This window comes from Heptranchias perlo, chromosome 16 (assembly GCF_035084215.1).
Source record: "Heptranchias perlo isolate sHepPer1 chromosome 16, sHepPer1.hap1, whole genome shotgun sequence".
Lineage (NCBI taxonomy): Eukaryota > Metazoa > Chordata > Chondrichthyes > Hexanchiformes > Hexanchidae > Heptranchias > Heptranchias perlo.
The window spans coordinates 21,639,531-21,654,119 of record NC_090340.1 but is presented as its reverse complement, the minus strand read 5'-3'; the positions used below and the strand labels follow the sequence as shown (position 1 = coordinate 21,654,119).

The window sequence follows — 14,589 nt, the reverse complement described above, 5'->3', positions numbered from 1 at the left end:
GTATCCATCTACCTCATCGTGTACCAGGAATCGGGAAATCCACTCACAGACAAATTTCGGAAACCATTGTTATATCCGACCAATTTGAGCCGACAGTGGGTTTGCTCTTCTGGCTGGTTCCTGGTTCTAGGCCATGGATACATTTTGTCAGGCATGTCTGAACACTTTTTTAAAGCCCTGATCAGAGGCAGTGGAAGGGGCTGAGGCACTTTGGTAGGGCAGAATACAGGGAACTCTGCACCTAACTGTGCCTTACTTGACCTGGAAGTGCTCGATGCTAAGATGTGGTGCCTGAAATGGAACCTGATCCACTTGCCAGCAATAAACTCCCTCACAAAATAAAATATATAGAGTGCCTGCCAACCTTATAGTGCAACTGGTTTAGAACAGTCTCCAACATTATACTGGAGTCAGACTAGAAGGCCCCATGTTCTCTCGCCTTAGTTCGGTAGCCCCTCCCCCTCCACAGCAATGTGCTGCAGTCAGTCTAGAATTTTTCCCTGCACCAGTCTCGAATGGTTCAGTGTTGCTGGGCAAGATTCCTCACAGCCTGTGTGTGCTCAGAAAGCTGGGGAGCCAGGATACGGTACGACCCTGTTTTAATGCTACACGTTACCTGAGTTTCCTGAGTGCTGCCTCGTGACCTGCTTCACATTCCATCGGAGGTGATAAGGGCCTGGAGGAGCTGTGTGGTGAAAGTAAAATGAATGTAGGAACTCTAGAACTCTGCAGCCATCAGGGCCAATGGGCTGGTAATTTAAAACTCAAATTTAAATTGAAATACCTGTTAATTGGGACGGTTGTGGAGCCTGTGAAAAATCTAACGGTCGCAACATTCCCCCCGTCACTGGAAGAAATTCAATTTATATATTAGTTTGGATTCTTAGTCACTATATCTCCATAATAGTGACTCTTAGCGACATTGAATTCCCTGTGACATGACAAAGTATTAACAATAAATAACAGCTGATAAAGGCTAGTATGAGATCATAACACAGATAGTAGGACTATGAATTCACAGATCTTATAGCAGCAGTTTGAATCCTTATTCCAGATAGTCCCACCTCGTTTCCCTGGGTGAATTTCTCACTGTTGCACAGCCACTTTAAGCCAGGGTTGTGGGGCGTGTGGTTCTGGTCCAGTGTTCCCACTGTCAGTGCCAGTGGAACCAGGTTCTTAGAAGTGTAATAGGCCTTTCCCAGCACCGATCAAAGATCCATTACAGTCACAAGATGGCAGCCGACCTCGTTAAGATTAGGAGAACCACTTGGACGAGCTTGTACCCACAAGAGAGAAGAGTGGGCCTAGATCTGTTTCCCTTCCATCCCACTGTACTTGCCAGGGCTACAGTTTTTACAATGAACGCACGCTTTGAGCCCAGGTCTGCAATTCACAGGCGATAGTGCTGACATTGACCAACACTCTAATCAGAAAACTATATTCTGCAAAAATATAAACCGTGAAATTAGACCTTGGCATTCATGTGTAATAAACATTTCACATGTTCACCTGAAATTTCTTCCCCCATTATTTTAGTGGAGACATTGGTCTAGAAATTCGGCCGTGTAGCGCCCGTCGATTTGGCGCTACGTGGCCTCCCAAAGTTCCAAAACTTCGGGAGGCCACGCTTCTAGCGTGACATGATGCCGGACGCCAACTTGGTAAAGGGTTTCGCACACGCGCAGATAACGAACGCCTGCACCATATAAAGTGGGAAGAACATGCATTAGATCAGTGTGCAACGTTGATTAAAGTGATTGACACCATTTTGGCACTTAATGCTCCACTCAACGCACTGTTTTAACCATGAACACCTGAACATGTCTTAGACGGCCCAGAGGCTGCTATTTAAAGGACCATGCAGGATTTACAGGTTAGTTGATGGATTATTGCTTCTGGCTCCTGATGCATTTATATCTGTTTTTGGAGGTTTCCTATTCTTGAATACTAGAACGAGGGAACATAGCTTAAAATTTAGAGCCAGGACTTGCAGGAGTGAAGTTAGGAAACGCTTCTACATGCAAAGGGTGGTAGAAGTTTGGAACACTTTTCTGCAAACAGTAGTTAATGCTAGCTCAATTGTTAATTTTAAATCTGAGATTGATAGATTTCTTTGAACCAAGGGTATTAAGGGATATGGAGCTAACACGGGTATATGGAGTTAGGTCACAGATCAACCATGATCTCATTGAATGGCGGAACAGGCTCGAGGGGCTAAATGCCACTGCCACTTGCTGCCTCCTGTTATGCACCACCTTCTCCTGCAAGAAAGCGAGAAGTGTGTCTGGGTGATGTGCCTGTCATGGTTGAATAGCTGCCAGTGTGTGTGGCCTGTGAGTTGTGGGTGTGCGGCTTGAAACAGTGGTGATGTGTGAGGGTGAGAGGAAGCATCTGATTGGAAGAGTTGAGTACCGATTGAAAGAGTTTGTTGGTAGGTGGGTGATGGGGGGTGTAGTGCGTGGAGCGGTGATGTCACTGGGTTGCCCTTTGCCTCATCCAAGTGACTATTATCATGTGTAAACCTAGACAGTGAGTGTTGGCAGGCTATCGAACCATTGGGTGGAGAGGGTATCACAGACAAGCTTAATCCTATCCTCACCTGATTCCACACACGCAAACTTACCAGCAGGAGTCACCGGACCGGGATTAGGAGCGGGATGATTATTTTCTCCTTACCCTAGGGGTAGTAAAGACTATTGTAACATCCCTACTACTGCCCCAGCTGGGATAAGTTAACTTAGCACAAGGATGAGAATTTTAAATTGGAGGTGTTGCCGGACCGGGAGCCAATGTAGGATCAGGGGTGATGAGTGAACGGGACTTGGTGCGGGTTAGGATTCAGGCAGCAGAATTTGGGTTGAGCTTGGAGTTTACAGAGGGTAGAAGGTGGGAGGTCAGCCAGGAGAGCAGTGGAATAGTCAAGTCTGGAGGTGGACTTTCCTGGACTCTACTCCAACACTGAGTAGTGCACTTAGCAACTGAGCCATCAAGGGAGTTTATAAATAAAATACAACTTTGCATCTGATTATAACAAACATGTGTTTTTCTCCCCCAGCGTCTTAGATTTAAATTGACCAATCCCACGCTCCCTCACGAGCTGCATTCCAAAACCATCGCCGAATTAAAACTCCTACCCTCACTTCCGACACCCAACCCCCGCAGCCTCCGAGTCCCCCTGAATAGAAATAACCTCAGGGCCTATCACTCAGTGACCCCCACCCTTCTGTATGGGACTGTATAACTATACTTGATTCTCAGTGTATGTACCTACGAGGATGGTGTAGTCTACACCAGAGCATGTACTCTGTAACAAATAATAATCAGAGATTGAGCAACTGCCTTGTATAAATATTCTCCAAAGATCTCTCCTACCTGACTTGGATATCCAGGATATTCGAACAGGTGCTTATAGCATTTGCTATGTTAAGAACACCGTCTACAGTGATGTTGTTGCTACCCAATCTGGAGCAAGAAAAGAAAGTTAAGTTACATTTATGGAGTTCTTATTTCTTATGAACATACATAGAAGGAGGTAAGGAACATCTAGCTGGTCCATCAAACCTGTCCTATACGGTCATAGTGTGACTTCTACACACCATCACCTCTAACGTACATACACCAACCAGCCACACAATCTGGAAGAGGCAAAAGAGAAAAATCCCAGGCCAATTTAGGAAAAAACTCTTGGAATTTCCTCTCCAACCCCCTCAAAAGGTGAACTAAACAAGTTCCAGGAGACAACAGTGACTGGAAGACCTACCCCCATTGCCCACCTATCTTCTATATGCTTACTTGATTAGAAAAATGCAGGTATTGTACAACAATGCAAAACAACGTGGAAACAATAACCAAGAAATATTACTTTGAAAGTCATAGTGATAACTTATAAATACATTACTGTAACTGCTATACCTCATGCATAACATTTTGTCTGCAGTGAAGTTATTGTCCCCTCACGAGGTATAGACACAAACTGACCCAGAATGGTACAAATGCAAATGGTTTCACCAGGCGTGAATCAGAAGACGTGGGCAAGCCACCCAGGTAAATTAAAAATCATTCCAACTACCTAATATGTCACAAGTAAAGTGCTTTAAGTACCTCAATGAGGTACATTTGGCTCTTTAACTATCACCCCGCTGGCTTTAATCACTGACGGGACTTCCGGATGCGGCACGCCCGCACACACACAGGTGCTTCCGTGGGGATCTTGGAAGTCGGCTTCTGAACCCGAACAGGATTTCCCCGATTTTCCGAGCCCCCCCACCCCCAATACACCCGCAATTTCCTGGGAAAATCGAGCCCATAGAGTCAGGAAATCCACATTTACATAAAGGATGGTGAAAACAGAAGAGTGATCACAAAACATTAATCTAAACTAGAGATTCAAAATGGTCCATTTTGTTTTTAGATTGAGAAAGGCCCATTGTGCAAGCACCACCAAGGTTGAAAAGAGTGAGAGAGGAGATAAATCAGGAAGTAATGATTAGGTCGAAGGTAAGAGGGTTGTAGGAGGAAGGAAATACTGAGGGTGATAAGACGGTCCACAGTTGTGAGCTTCTGGGAAAGAAAGAGTCAGAATGAAAAACTGTGCTGTAAGTCTTGATCACAACATGGCCTGGGTGTTGGGAAGAGGATAAGTTCCTGGGATTGCAGAACTGAGAAGAAAAAAAAGAGAAGATAGTTCCAAGGAGCAGTTGCCAAAGGTGTATTGATAAAATAAGGAAAGGCAAGAAAGGCTCCAATGGAGAAGAGTAGAGTGATTACAAGTAAGTCACCTAAAAGGTGTTAGGGGTTCATATAGAAAATAATGGATAGCCAGGAGGGATTACAAGGCACTACACTGATTGAATGGTTCCGATAGTTTATATAGAGAAGAATCAGTACCTGGGAGTGATGCTGTGCCTATAATCAAATCAATGGCCCAGAAATTGCTCAGAGCAGCGAACCAACCAATAATTAATATTTTTAAAGGGATCAGATGAACCAAGCCATCATGAATCAAAGTTGATGCAGGATGATTGCTGCCTTGAAATCATTCAGTGTACCCAATATAAGGGAAATTTTCCTGTTGGCATTTCTTTGGTGCAAACTCCTACCAACATTGTTTTACAGTAGGTGTAATTATTTTAAATAAGTTAAATGCAATATTAAAGTAATGCTGGCAGCAAGTTGGTGCAAGTGCCTCAAGTCTCGAATCAAAAGATCACTCATTCAAAAATTTCCCCTTTTGTTTCACAACGCACAATGTGGAGAGACATTTTATCCAGAATGTTGAATGTAGTTGGTGGGTGTTGATATCCGCACTGAAGAATTAGTGATTGCATCATTATCTTTGCAATGTAATTCAGCTCATGAAAATTAGGACAGTTGATTCACAAAAACAAAATCATAGAACCAGCAAATAAATGGGTAGGTGGATCTTACCTTGCAATTCCACCTGGTGGGATTGTGACAGAGATGGTGAGAAAATGGACTGTGAGGCCTGCCATTGCCTCACCATCCCTACCGGGAATTCCCATGCCTAGCCTCCACTGGGACCACCACTGCTCACTCCTTCCCCTCCTGCCACACGTAAATGTTGGTGGTGGGGGTCGGGAACTGGGTCCCCAGCAGATTTCCCTTCTTTCCACCCAGGTTTCTGGATGGACAAATTAAGATGGCCTTCTTCATCCACAAGTACCTGGTGATCTAGTGATACAAAAATTCTACTTACGCAATTTTCCTCAGGCTTCCCATTTGAGGAAGCACATCAATGATCATTGCTATCCCAGCATCCCCCAGTTCATTATCGTGCAAGCTGGAAAGAAATTGAAGCACAAAATGGTAAGAAGTATTGGGCATGAGCTGAAGAAAATCCTACAACTTGGCAGAATTATTTGTGATACTTGCTTTATTTCTTCCAGGTGGTGACAGATTCCCAGTGCAGAAGACAAGTGGGTAACTCCCTTCACACTAATACTGCAAGATGTAAGGCTGGAATCAGAAGTTCGGGTTACGTTAATACCTCCATTTAAAGCAACAACAATTTAGATGGAAAATGATTAATACTATTGTGGTACACATCAAACAGCAACAAGAACAACTTGCATTTATATAGCGCCTTTAACGTAGTAAAACGTCCCAAGGTGCTTTACATGAGCGTTATCAGACAAAAACTGACACCGAGCTAAAGAAGGAGATATTAGGACAGATGACCAAAAGCTTGGTCAAAGAGGTAGGTTTTAAGGAGCGTCTTAAAGGAGGAGAGGTAGAGAGGTGGAGTGGTTTTGAAATGAATTCCAAAGCTTTGGACCTAGACAGCTGAAGGCACGGCCGCCAATGTGGGGGTGAAGGAAGTGGGGGATGGTCAAGAGGCCAGAGTTGGAGGAAAGCAGAGTTCTCAAGGGTTGTATAGTTGGAGGAGGTTACAGAGATAGGGAAGGGCGACGCCATGACATCACAACCAAACCTGAACCTCTCCTCAAAGATCAAACATGTACACTTTCCACCAGAGGTCACTAGATAGTGATCACTAGATAGTGATCAGGAGTGGGAATGCCGAATGATTCCTCCTTGTGTAGGAGTAATTGTACAATTATACTACCCACACAAGGATCAGCTAACTCAACACACCCAGGGATAAAACCCCAGATCTTGTTGATGTGTATAGCTCAGTACCTCAGTTACCCACTAAGCAATTAGAGGAGTTTTAGTTCCATGTACCTTTAACACTGGAAGGAGATTTTATTAACCATTCGTGGGATCAAAGATAAAGCACCAAATAGTAACCAGAAGAGTGTCCAATAAACATGGTACCAAGTGGTTGCTATACGGTGATATTCAGTTACGGTCACATTTTTATTACAGGACTAGAGCTCATTACATTGTTAGCATCCTTCCTTATATAATTGGTGCAATTCCAACATGAGTTATTATTCCAACAGATTAAATTAGACACTACAATTATTAAAGTATAGTGTTAGTAAATTTCTTACATAAGCTTCTTCAGGCTGTTGACTTTAGGAATGATTTCAGATAACGTTCCAGCAAATTTGTCCTCATATTTTCTGCTTTTGAAGCTAAGGGAACACATTTCATTTGTATTATTTTTTAAATAGAACAAAAATATAACATTCTTTGTTAGACAGTATACTTTGGATTCCAGATAATGTCAATAACATTGTTTTTCACCATCATAGCCACATCATCTGGAATCTAAAGGTTGAGATTATAAGAAAGCATGTCCCACACAGATTCTCTCTGTTCATACATGGGCGCAACCATTGGGGAATGGGAGGGGGAGGAAATGATGGGGTCCATTTTTTCTCCTGCTCCAAATTCCACAACTTCCACCCCACCAACTCATGTAGTTGTGCCCTAGAGTTCAAATATAAATAGTAATGCCTCTAAACATTCATGCTACATTTAGTTTAGTGAGAGATACTTAAAAGGAATTTCCTGGGAGTGAACCAGAGGCTGTGTGGCTGGAATGGGAATAGAGAATCTCAGTGAGATGGAGTAGGGCAACCAGCAACATCAAGGAGGTTGAAAGAGGGGAAAGAGGGATATGTGAAAGGAACAGATGGAGGAGGATAGGGAGTCAAACCAGCAAGGAAAATTTGCAGGAACTTTAAACATTGCAGAAAACCATAATGACAGATTATTTTGATTAAATTAGTTGCTCAGTTTCCCTCCCTTCCACCATTTCCCATAAACAAACCTGGATTCTCTTTGTGAGCTGGTTGCTGTTATTCATCTAATGAGTGGCTAAAGGGAAGGCTAAATGACTCGTCAATAATGAAGTCAATGCTCAGAGGTAACAACCTCTCTCATTTGGAGTGCGTTTTATTCATTTTGGTTTGAAAATCATGATGCATCTCATTCTGAGAAATAAATACACCCACACATTTAATAGGTGTGTAATCTGTTTCACTCCTTTTAATGATATAAATCTCACTCCCCACCCTCTCGTTTTCCCTGCTGCGGACAGCTCTGTACCCTGTGCTGCCAACTAAGCGCACACAAAAATACACTAGAGTGGGTAACTGTCCTCATGTTGTTGAAGAAAAAAAAAGAGATTTTGGGAGTTAAAATCAACTTCAGTGGGGCACAAAACAGGCGGTAGGGGATCAGCCACTCATTATACTCCCCGCCCGATATACTCCCCGCCCGATTTTCCTCTCCATTAAAATCTGTTTATGCCCTCACTAAAGTTGAATTTCACCCCTTTAACCCTTCCAATCTTCCTACCAATCCCACTCTTCAAATGAACAGGGTAACGCATCCATTAAGGTAGCATAGAGAAGAATTACAGACAAACGTGTTCAACGTTTATTTCCTTAGTATCCCACAACATAATCTGAGGCCTATGTTTTAACTTACTGCTATGTCCTTCGCTCCGCTACATTTTGCCATCTTTTTTACTTCCAACCAGCTTTCCATAAGACAAGAAATAGATATGAAGTCAGAGGTAAATGGAGATGGAGACAGTCAGGTATGTTAGTTTTGAACATCTGTTACAAGAACTGAGGGAAAAACGCAGGTCTGGGGGAAGATTTCCTCTGTACACTATGTGCAACCAAATGGTAAAAGCATTTTTTCTAAATAACTTTAACTATAGTGTCACAATCTTCCCCGTAGACCTCAGACAGGTGGAAAGAATGGTAATGAGGGGATGAATGAAATGGGGTTTTCTGGTGGTTTTGAAGTGTTATATAAAAAGAAAGGAAAGTCCCCAGGCCGGGGGGTGCGGAAATTAACCAACAGTTTCACATTGTGAGCTGTACATCTCTAAATCTAATCTTCTAGTGTTCGAATGTTCTTGCTGTGAAGAGCATTGAAGAGAGTTGCAGGCTCCGTTTAAACTTGTATCCAAACTGCCTTGGGTATGATTCACTCAAGATATGCGTCTAAGAGCTATAACATTTGCACTAGATCCGAGGATCCAGCCATGCCAGCGACTTAGGAAGGACGCCACATCGACTTAGGAACGATGCCACATTAACCCAACGGTATTCCATGTTGATGCTGGGCAAGTGGCACAGAACAGAACCTGGACTGATAGCCACCCTGTGTGGACTCCACTCCAGTGCTAGCATGAAACTCATGGCCAGCAAGAGATAGAGAGGAGATATTGCACCAGAAAAATTGCGTGAAGGATTTAGAGCAAATTTTGCAAGGCTCCATACCTGGTGAGGAGCCTTTCAATGGGAGCACAGATAATCAGCCAGTGAACTCCCACACCTGACTCACACCACTCCTGAACTTCTGGTGATTAAAATAAATGGTAAACACCACAAATTAGCATGCTGATCTGTGCCTGATTCTCTGATTTATGTTCCCATGAAGTGAGACTCCTCACCAGGAATGGAGCCTTGCAAAAGTTAATCTGTGGTGTAAAACCTTCACAGCTGGACAGGCACAAAGCCTGCACTGCCGTAGATACACTGCGGATTGAAATGGGAAGCAAAATCCCAGGCAATACGAGGCCCTTGAGACTTCATGGCAAGTACCTAAGCAGCCCACAAAGACAATAAAGTTGGGAACGCCTGCTGTAGATCACATGTATTTACTTACATTAAAACTTCTACATTTTTGCAAGTGCTCAAGACAGCAACACATTCTAGATCCATGGCACAACCTCCAATATCCAGGCAGATGCAGCTGGCTCCACTATTTATAACAAAAGTCAAAACAGTCATATCTGCTGGAGTAAGCCTGAAGTTTCGAAGCTCAAACTTGTACTTTAAATGCGCTGCAACTTCCCGCGCAAGGTCGCAGTCTTGTGTCTCGTACACACAGTGGCACAACTCGATTATTTTTGGCCCGGTTAGATTTGTAGTGGCTAACTTCTGCAAGTTCTGCAAGATGGCCTTCTGCTTCTTTTGCACCCACACCTCATTCTTGCTCGCCAAGATACTAAGGAACTGCTCACATCCTTTCGAAGCTAATCCAGACAGAAATATGTGAACGGCGTCTGTGAACACATTTTTCATGTCATTCTTAGACGTCCATTTTGATTTGAGATAAAAACTGCGTTTTAGCATTTGGTCAGTAACCTTGCTGTCAATCATCTGATGAAGTGCTGCAAGGAACTCTTGGAGGGTCAAGTGAACAAAGGCGTGTCCATTTTCTTTGTTATGGTCAATCGTCTTCACTTCAAAAGTGGTAAGAAATCCATACAAAGAGGCAAAATTGGTGACCTTTTCAGAAAGGAGGTCTTCTAAATAAAACACAGATTTACTTTCCCGGAGCCCTTTTATTGCAAGATTGCACAGTCCATGAATCTCTTCTCTGTATTTGTTCAGCAGCAGGTTTTCAGTGCTTCTGTGGACCCCTTTAATCTCGGCACCTTTGCTTAAAAACACACTAAGCATCTTGATGTAGAATTGCGTCATTGTATGAGGTAGCTTGGGTTCTAAATGACTTTCAGATAACAAGTGCTCAAGACAAAGGAAAACTACCCAGCACAAGGCAGGAATATAACACATGTTTAAAATCTTCCTGTTCTTCTGCAAGTGAGAGGTCGCCCAACGTTTGTACTCACCGTCTTCGAAGAAACGACTGGCGTATTCTTCGATTTTATGCTGGTTGAACCCTGAGACTTCCCCCACCTGACCCACGACGTCCAAAGGCAAGCAGAGGACATCTTTGGGCCTGGAAGTTATTAGAAGCGTACATCCAGGGAGCAGTTTCCCATTATACAGGCTGGAAAATAACTGTCCCACTGAGAGTGACGCATTGGGGTTGTTGGAAACAACAGAGGCCTGGAAGGAGGCTTTCCCTGCAAACTCGTCGAAGCCGTCAAACAGAATCAAAATCTTCTGTGGGTTTTCGATTATGAATCTAAATACAGCTTGAGAGTTCCTTTCTGGTTGAAGAAACAGGTCGAACAACATGCTCTTTAGGTCTATGTTTTTAACGATTAGATTCAGTTGACGGAACTCAAACAAGAATACATATTGGAACTGACTGACAGCACCTTGCGTCCATTCGTAGCAAATTTTGTGCATCAATTTGGTCTTTCCAGTTCCTGCTTTTCCAAGCAGGATGTGGATTCTACGATTTGAAGCGTGCTTTTTGTTGAGGAACTCCGCTAAATTTGTAACTGTGTCCTGGTTCTCTTCAAGCCCTTGTGAATTGAGCACGTCATCCCGGCTGGCATCTATTCTCTCCTTCAGTTTGGTCGCATTTCCGTCCTTCATGGTCAGACTTCTAAAAGTCTGGTCAAGAGTCACTTGTTTCATTTGGTCTTCTTTTGCAATGTTGGCTTCATATTTCTGAGAGATGGACTTTATCATTAAAGATTTATAATCCTTTGCAAAATCTGTTGACAGAAAACAAAAAGGTCTTCAGAGTTTGAAAAATGAAAATCAGCTTAACATTATAAAACTACATACCTGTAGCATTAAAAGTCTAGTGCACGTCCATTGCAGGGGAGTTCTTCCCGGTGTCCTTGCCAATATTTATCCCTCAATCAATATCACTAAAAATACAAATTGTCTGGTCATCAATACATTGCTGTTTGTGGGACCTTGCTGTGCGCTAATTGGTTGCCGCGTTCCCACATTACAACAGTGAAAAACTTCAAAAGTACTTCATTGGCTGTAAATGCTTTGGGACATCTTGAGGTCGTGAAAGGCACTATGTATATAAAAACTTTTCTTTCTTTTCTTTTAGTGCATCTCAACTTACAAAAGCGTAATACCTAAATGAATCACACTTAAAAGTGTCACACCTGAAAGTATCACATTTCATTGTCATACTTCTGAGCAAAATTTAATGCTTACTGGCATGTGGATTTAATCTATTAATTACCCATCAACTAAATGTGAACCAAACAAAGGAAGTTTGATTGACTCAGTAAATAGGAATGAGGAACTAATAAGCAGCAGAACACTGACCACCAAATTGCACAGTTCTTTTTTGAAAGCTAACAATCTCAAACTGGAAAGTGTCAGGAAGCAAAAATTCAAATCGCTTCAAAAATATTGTGACGTTACTTTTAGCTGTTATCTTGAACTTTTCCCTCAGCTGAAAATTTATCAGCAAAAGTAACACTTATAATGTAAAAAACAATGTTAATTTTTATTCATAAAGCTCCCACTATGGTGTTGTAAATCCTTGGAAAGTGTTTTCTCTGAGTGGCTTACTCCTGTTGGGAATCTGAAACTCAGTTTGGAGAACTGGACTGGAGCTTGGATTATTGTGAGGGTGTGCTGGGAAGCACTAGAATATTTGGCCAGCAAGTATTGGATAGGTGGGAGAGCAAAGCTTTGTTGACAATTGTTTTCTACCTTGGTTCTTCCAGATTGGCTACAACGCATTGTTAATCATGGAAAGGCCTTGCCTTCTTCAGTTTGGCTCTAGAACGTGGGCTAGGGCTCCCTCCCTTCTAAGTCTAATGAACACCACCACACATTGGAGCTGGGAGGAGCACACAGCCCATCAGGAACTTTAAAAAAAAATCACTAACAGCAAGACCAGCCATTCACACTGCATGCCAAGACTTGCTGTTTGTAAACCCTGTAAACGTCACTTCACTGCCCAATGATGGAAAGCACAGAAGCATTTGTGTCACATGGTATAAACCTCCTATCATTATAATACAGTGTGTTACATGCTATAACCCTCCTGTCATTATAATACACTGTGTGTTACATGCTATAACCCTCCTGTCATTATAATACACTGTGTGTTACACGCTATAACCCTCCTGTCATTATAATACACTGTGTGTTACATGCTATAACCCTCCTGTCATTATAATACACTGTGTGTTACATGCTATAACCCTCCTGTCATTATAATACACTGTGTGTCACATGCTATAAACCTCCTATCATTATAATACACTGTGTGTTACATGCTATAACCCTCCTGTCATTATAATACACTGTGTGTCACATGGTATAAACCTCCTATCATTATAATACACTGTGTGTTACATGCTATAACCCTCCTGTCATTATAATACACTGTGTGTCACATGGTATAAACCTCCTATCATTATAATACACTGTGTGTTACATGCTATAACCCTCCTGTCATTATAATACACTGTGTGTCACATGCTATAACCCTCCTATCATTATATGGCTTGACAGGGTAGAAGCTGAGAGGTTGTTTCCTCTGGCTGGAGAGTTTAGAACTAGGGGGCATAGTCACAGGATAAGGGGTCAGCCATTTAAGACTGAGATGAGGAGGAATTTCTTCACTCAGAGCGTTGTGAATCTTTGGAATTCTCTACCTCAGAGGGCTATGGATGCTGAGTCATTGAGTATACTCAAGGCTGAGATAGATAAATTTTTGGACTCTAGAGGAATCAAGGAATATGTGGATCAGGCGGGAAAGTGGAGTTGAGGTTGAAGATCAGCCATGATCTGATTGAATGGCGGAGCAGGCTCGAGGGGCCATATGGCCTACTCCTGCTCCTATTTCTTATGTTCTTATGATAATACACTGTGTGTCACATGCTATAACCATCCTATTATGTTACACTGTGTCACCTGGTATAACCCTCCTGTCATTATATTACACTGTGTGTTACATGCTATAACCCTCCTGTCATTATAATACACTGTGTGTTACATGCTATAACCCTCCTGTCATTATATTACACTGTGTGTTACATGCTATAACCCTCCTGTCATTATAATACACTGTGTGTTACATGCTATAACCCTCCTGTCATTATAATACACTGTGTGTTACATGCTATAACCCTCCTGTCATTATAATACACTGTGTGTCACATGCTATAACCCTCCTGTCATTATATGGCTTGACAGGGGAGAAGCTGAGAGGTTGTTTCCTCTGGCTGGAGAGTCTAGAACTAGGGGGCATAGTCTCAGGATAAGGGGTCAGCCATTTAAGACTGAGATGAGGAATTTCTTCATTCAAAGGGTTGTGAATCTTTGGAATTCTCTGCCTCAGAGGGCTGTGGATGCTGAGTCGTTGAGTATATTCAAGGCTGAGATAGATAAATTTTTGGACTCTAGGGGAATCAGGGGACATGGGGATCAGGCAGGAAAGTGGAGCTGAGGTTGTAGATCAGCCATGATCTGATTGAATGGCGGAGCAGGCTTGAGGGGCCGTATGGACTACTCCTGCTCCTATTTCTCATGTTTTTATAATATAGCATGTGTGTCACATGCTATAACCCTCCTGTCATTATAATTACACTGTGTATTGCATGCTATAACCCTCCTTTCATTAGAATACTGTGTGTCACATGCTATAACCCTCCTGTCATTATGATACACTGTGTGTCACATGGTATAACCCTCCTGTCATTATAAAGTATGCTCCAACTCAGTGAGCAGTGCCACAAGAGATCAGTTAGGATGTGTAATTAATGTATTTGTCTTGAGTCTAGTGTATGTCTGTTAACAACTTGGCTAGCACACTTCAAAGTATCAAAAGCGTAAAAGAGACTCAGTCATTTCCTGCTGGTTTTCCTGATCATCACAACCTGGCCACTCTGCCAGGGCAGGAACCAAGGATTTACAAGGAGCTATCAATCTGCAGAAAATCCTCTCAATGGTTACTCTCCAAATCCCCTCAGGAAGTGCTTTTTTAGACCCCTCCTCCACAGGGAGCGCCCTA

General features: G+C 42.6%; 1 protein-coding gene across 5 annotated transcripts in view; it reads right to left on the bottom strand.

The window, feature by feature from the left end:
* Positions 1-14,589, bottom strand: part of nlrc5 (NLR family, CARD domain containing 5) — a 229,803-nt gene that overhangs the window by 131,408 nt on the left and 83,806 nt on the right. For all 5 annotated transcript variants that reach the window (XM_067997778.1, XM_067997776.1, XM_067997779.1 and 2 more), the window contains exons 6-12: positions 9,559-11,308; positions 6,978-7,061; positions 5,893-5,976; positions 5,717-5,800; positions 3,373-3,462; positions 785-847; positions 617-685 (exon numbers count right to left, since the gene is read on the bottom strand). In XM_067997778.1, coding sequence (XP_067853879.1) covers positions 617-685; positions 785-847; positions 3,373-3,462; positions 5,717-5,800; positions 5,893-5,976; positions 6,978-7,061; positions 9,559-11,308 — 2,224 coding nt within the window. The remainder of the gene's footprint in view (positions 1-616; positions 686-784; positions 848-3,372; positions 3,463-5,716; positions 5,801-5,892; positions 5,977-6,977; positions 7,062-9,558; positions 11,309-14,589) is intronic.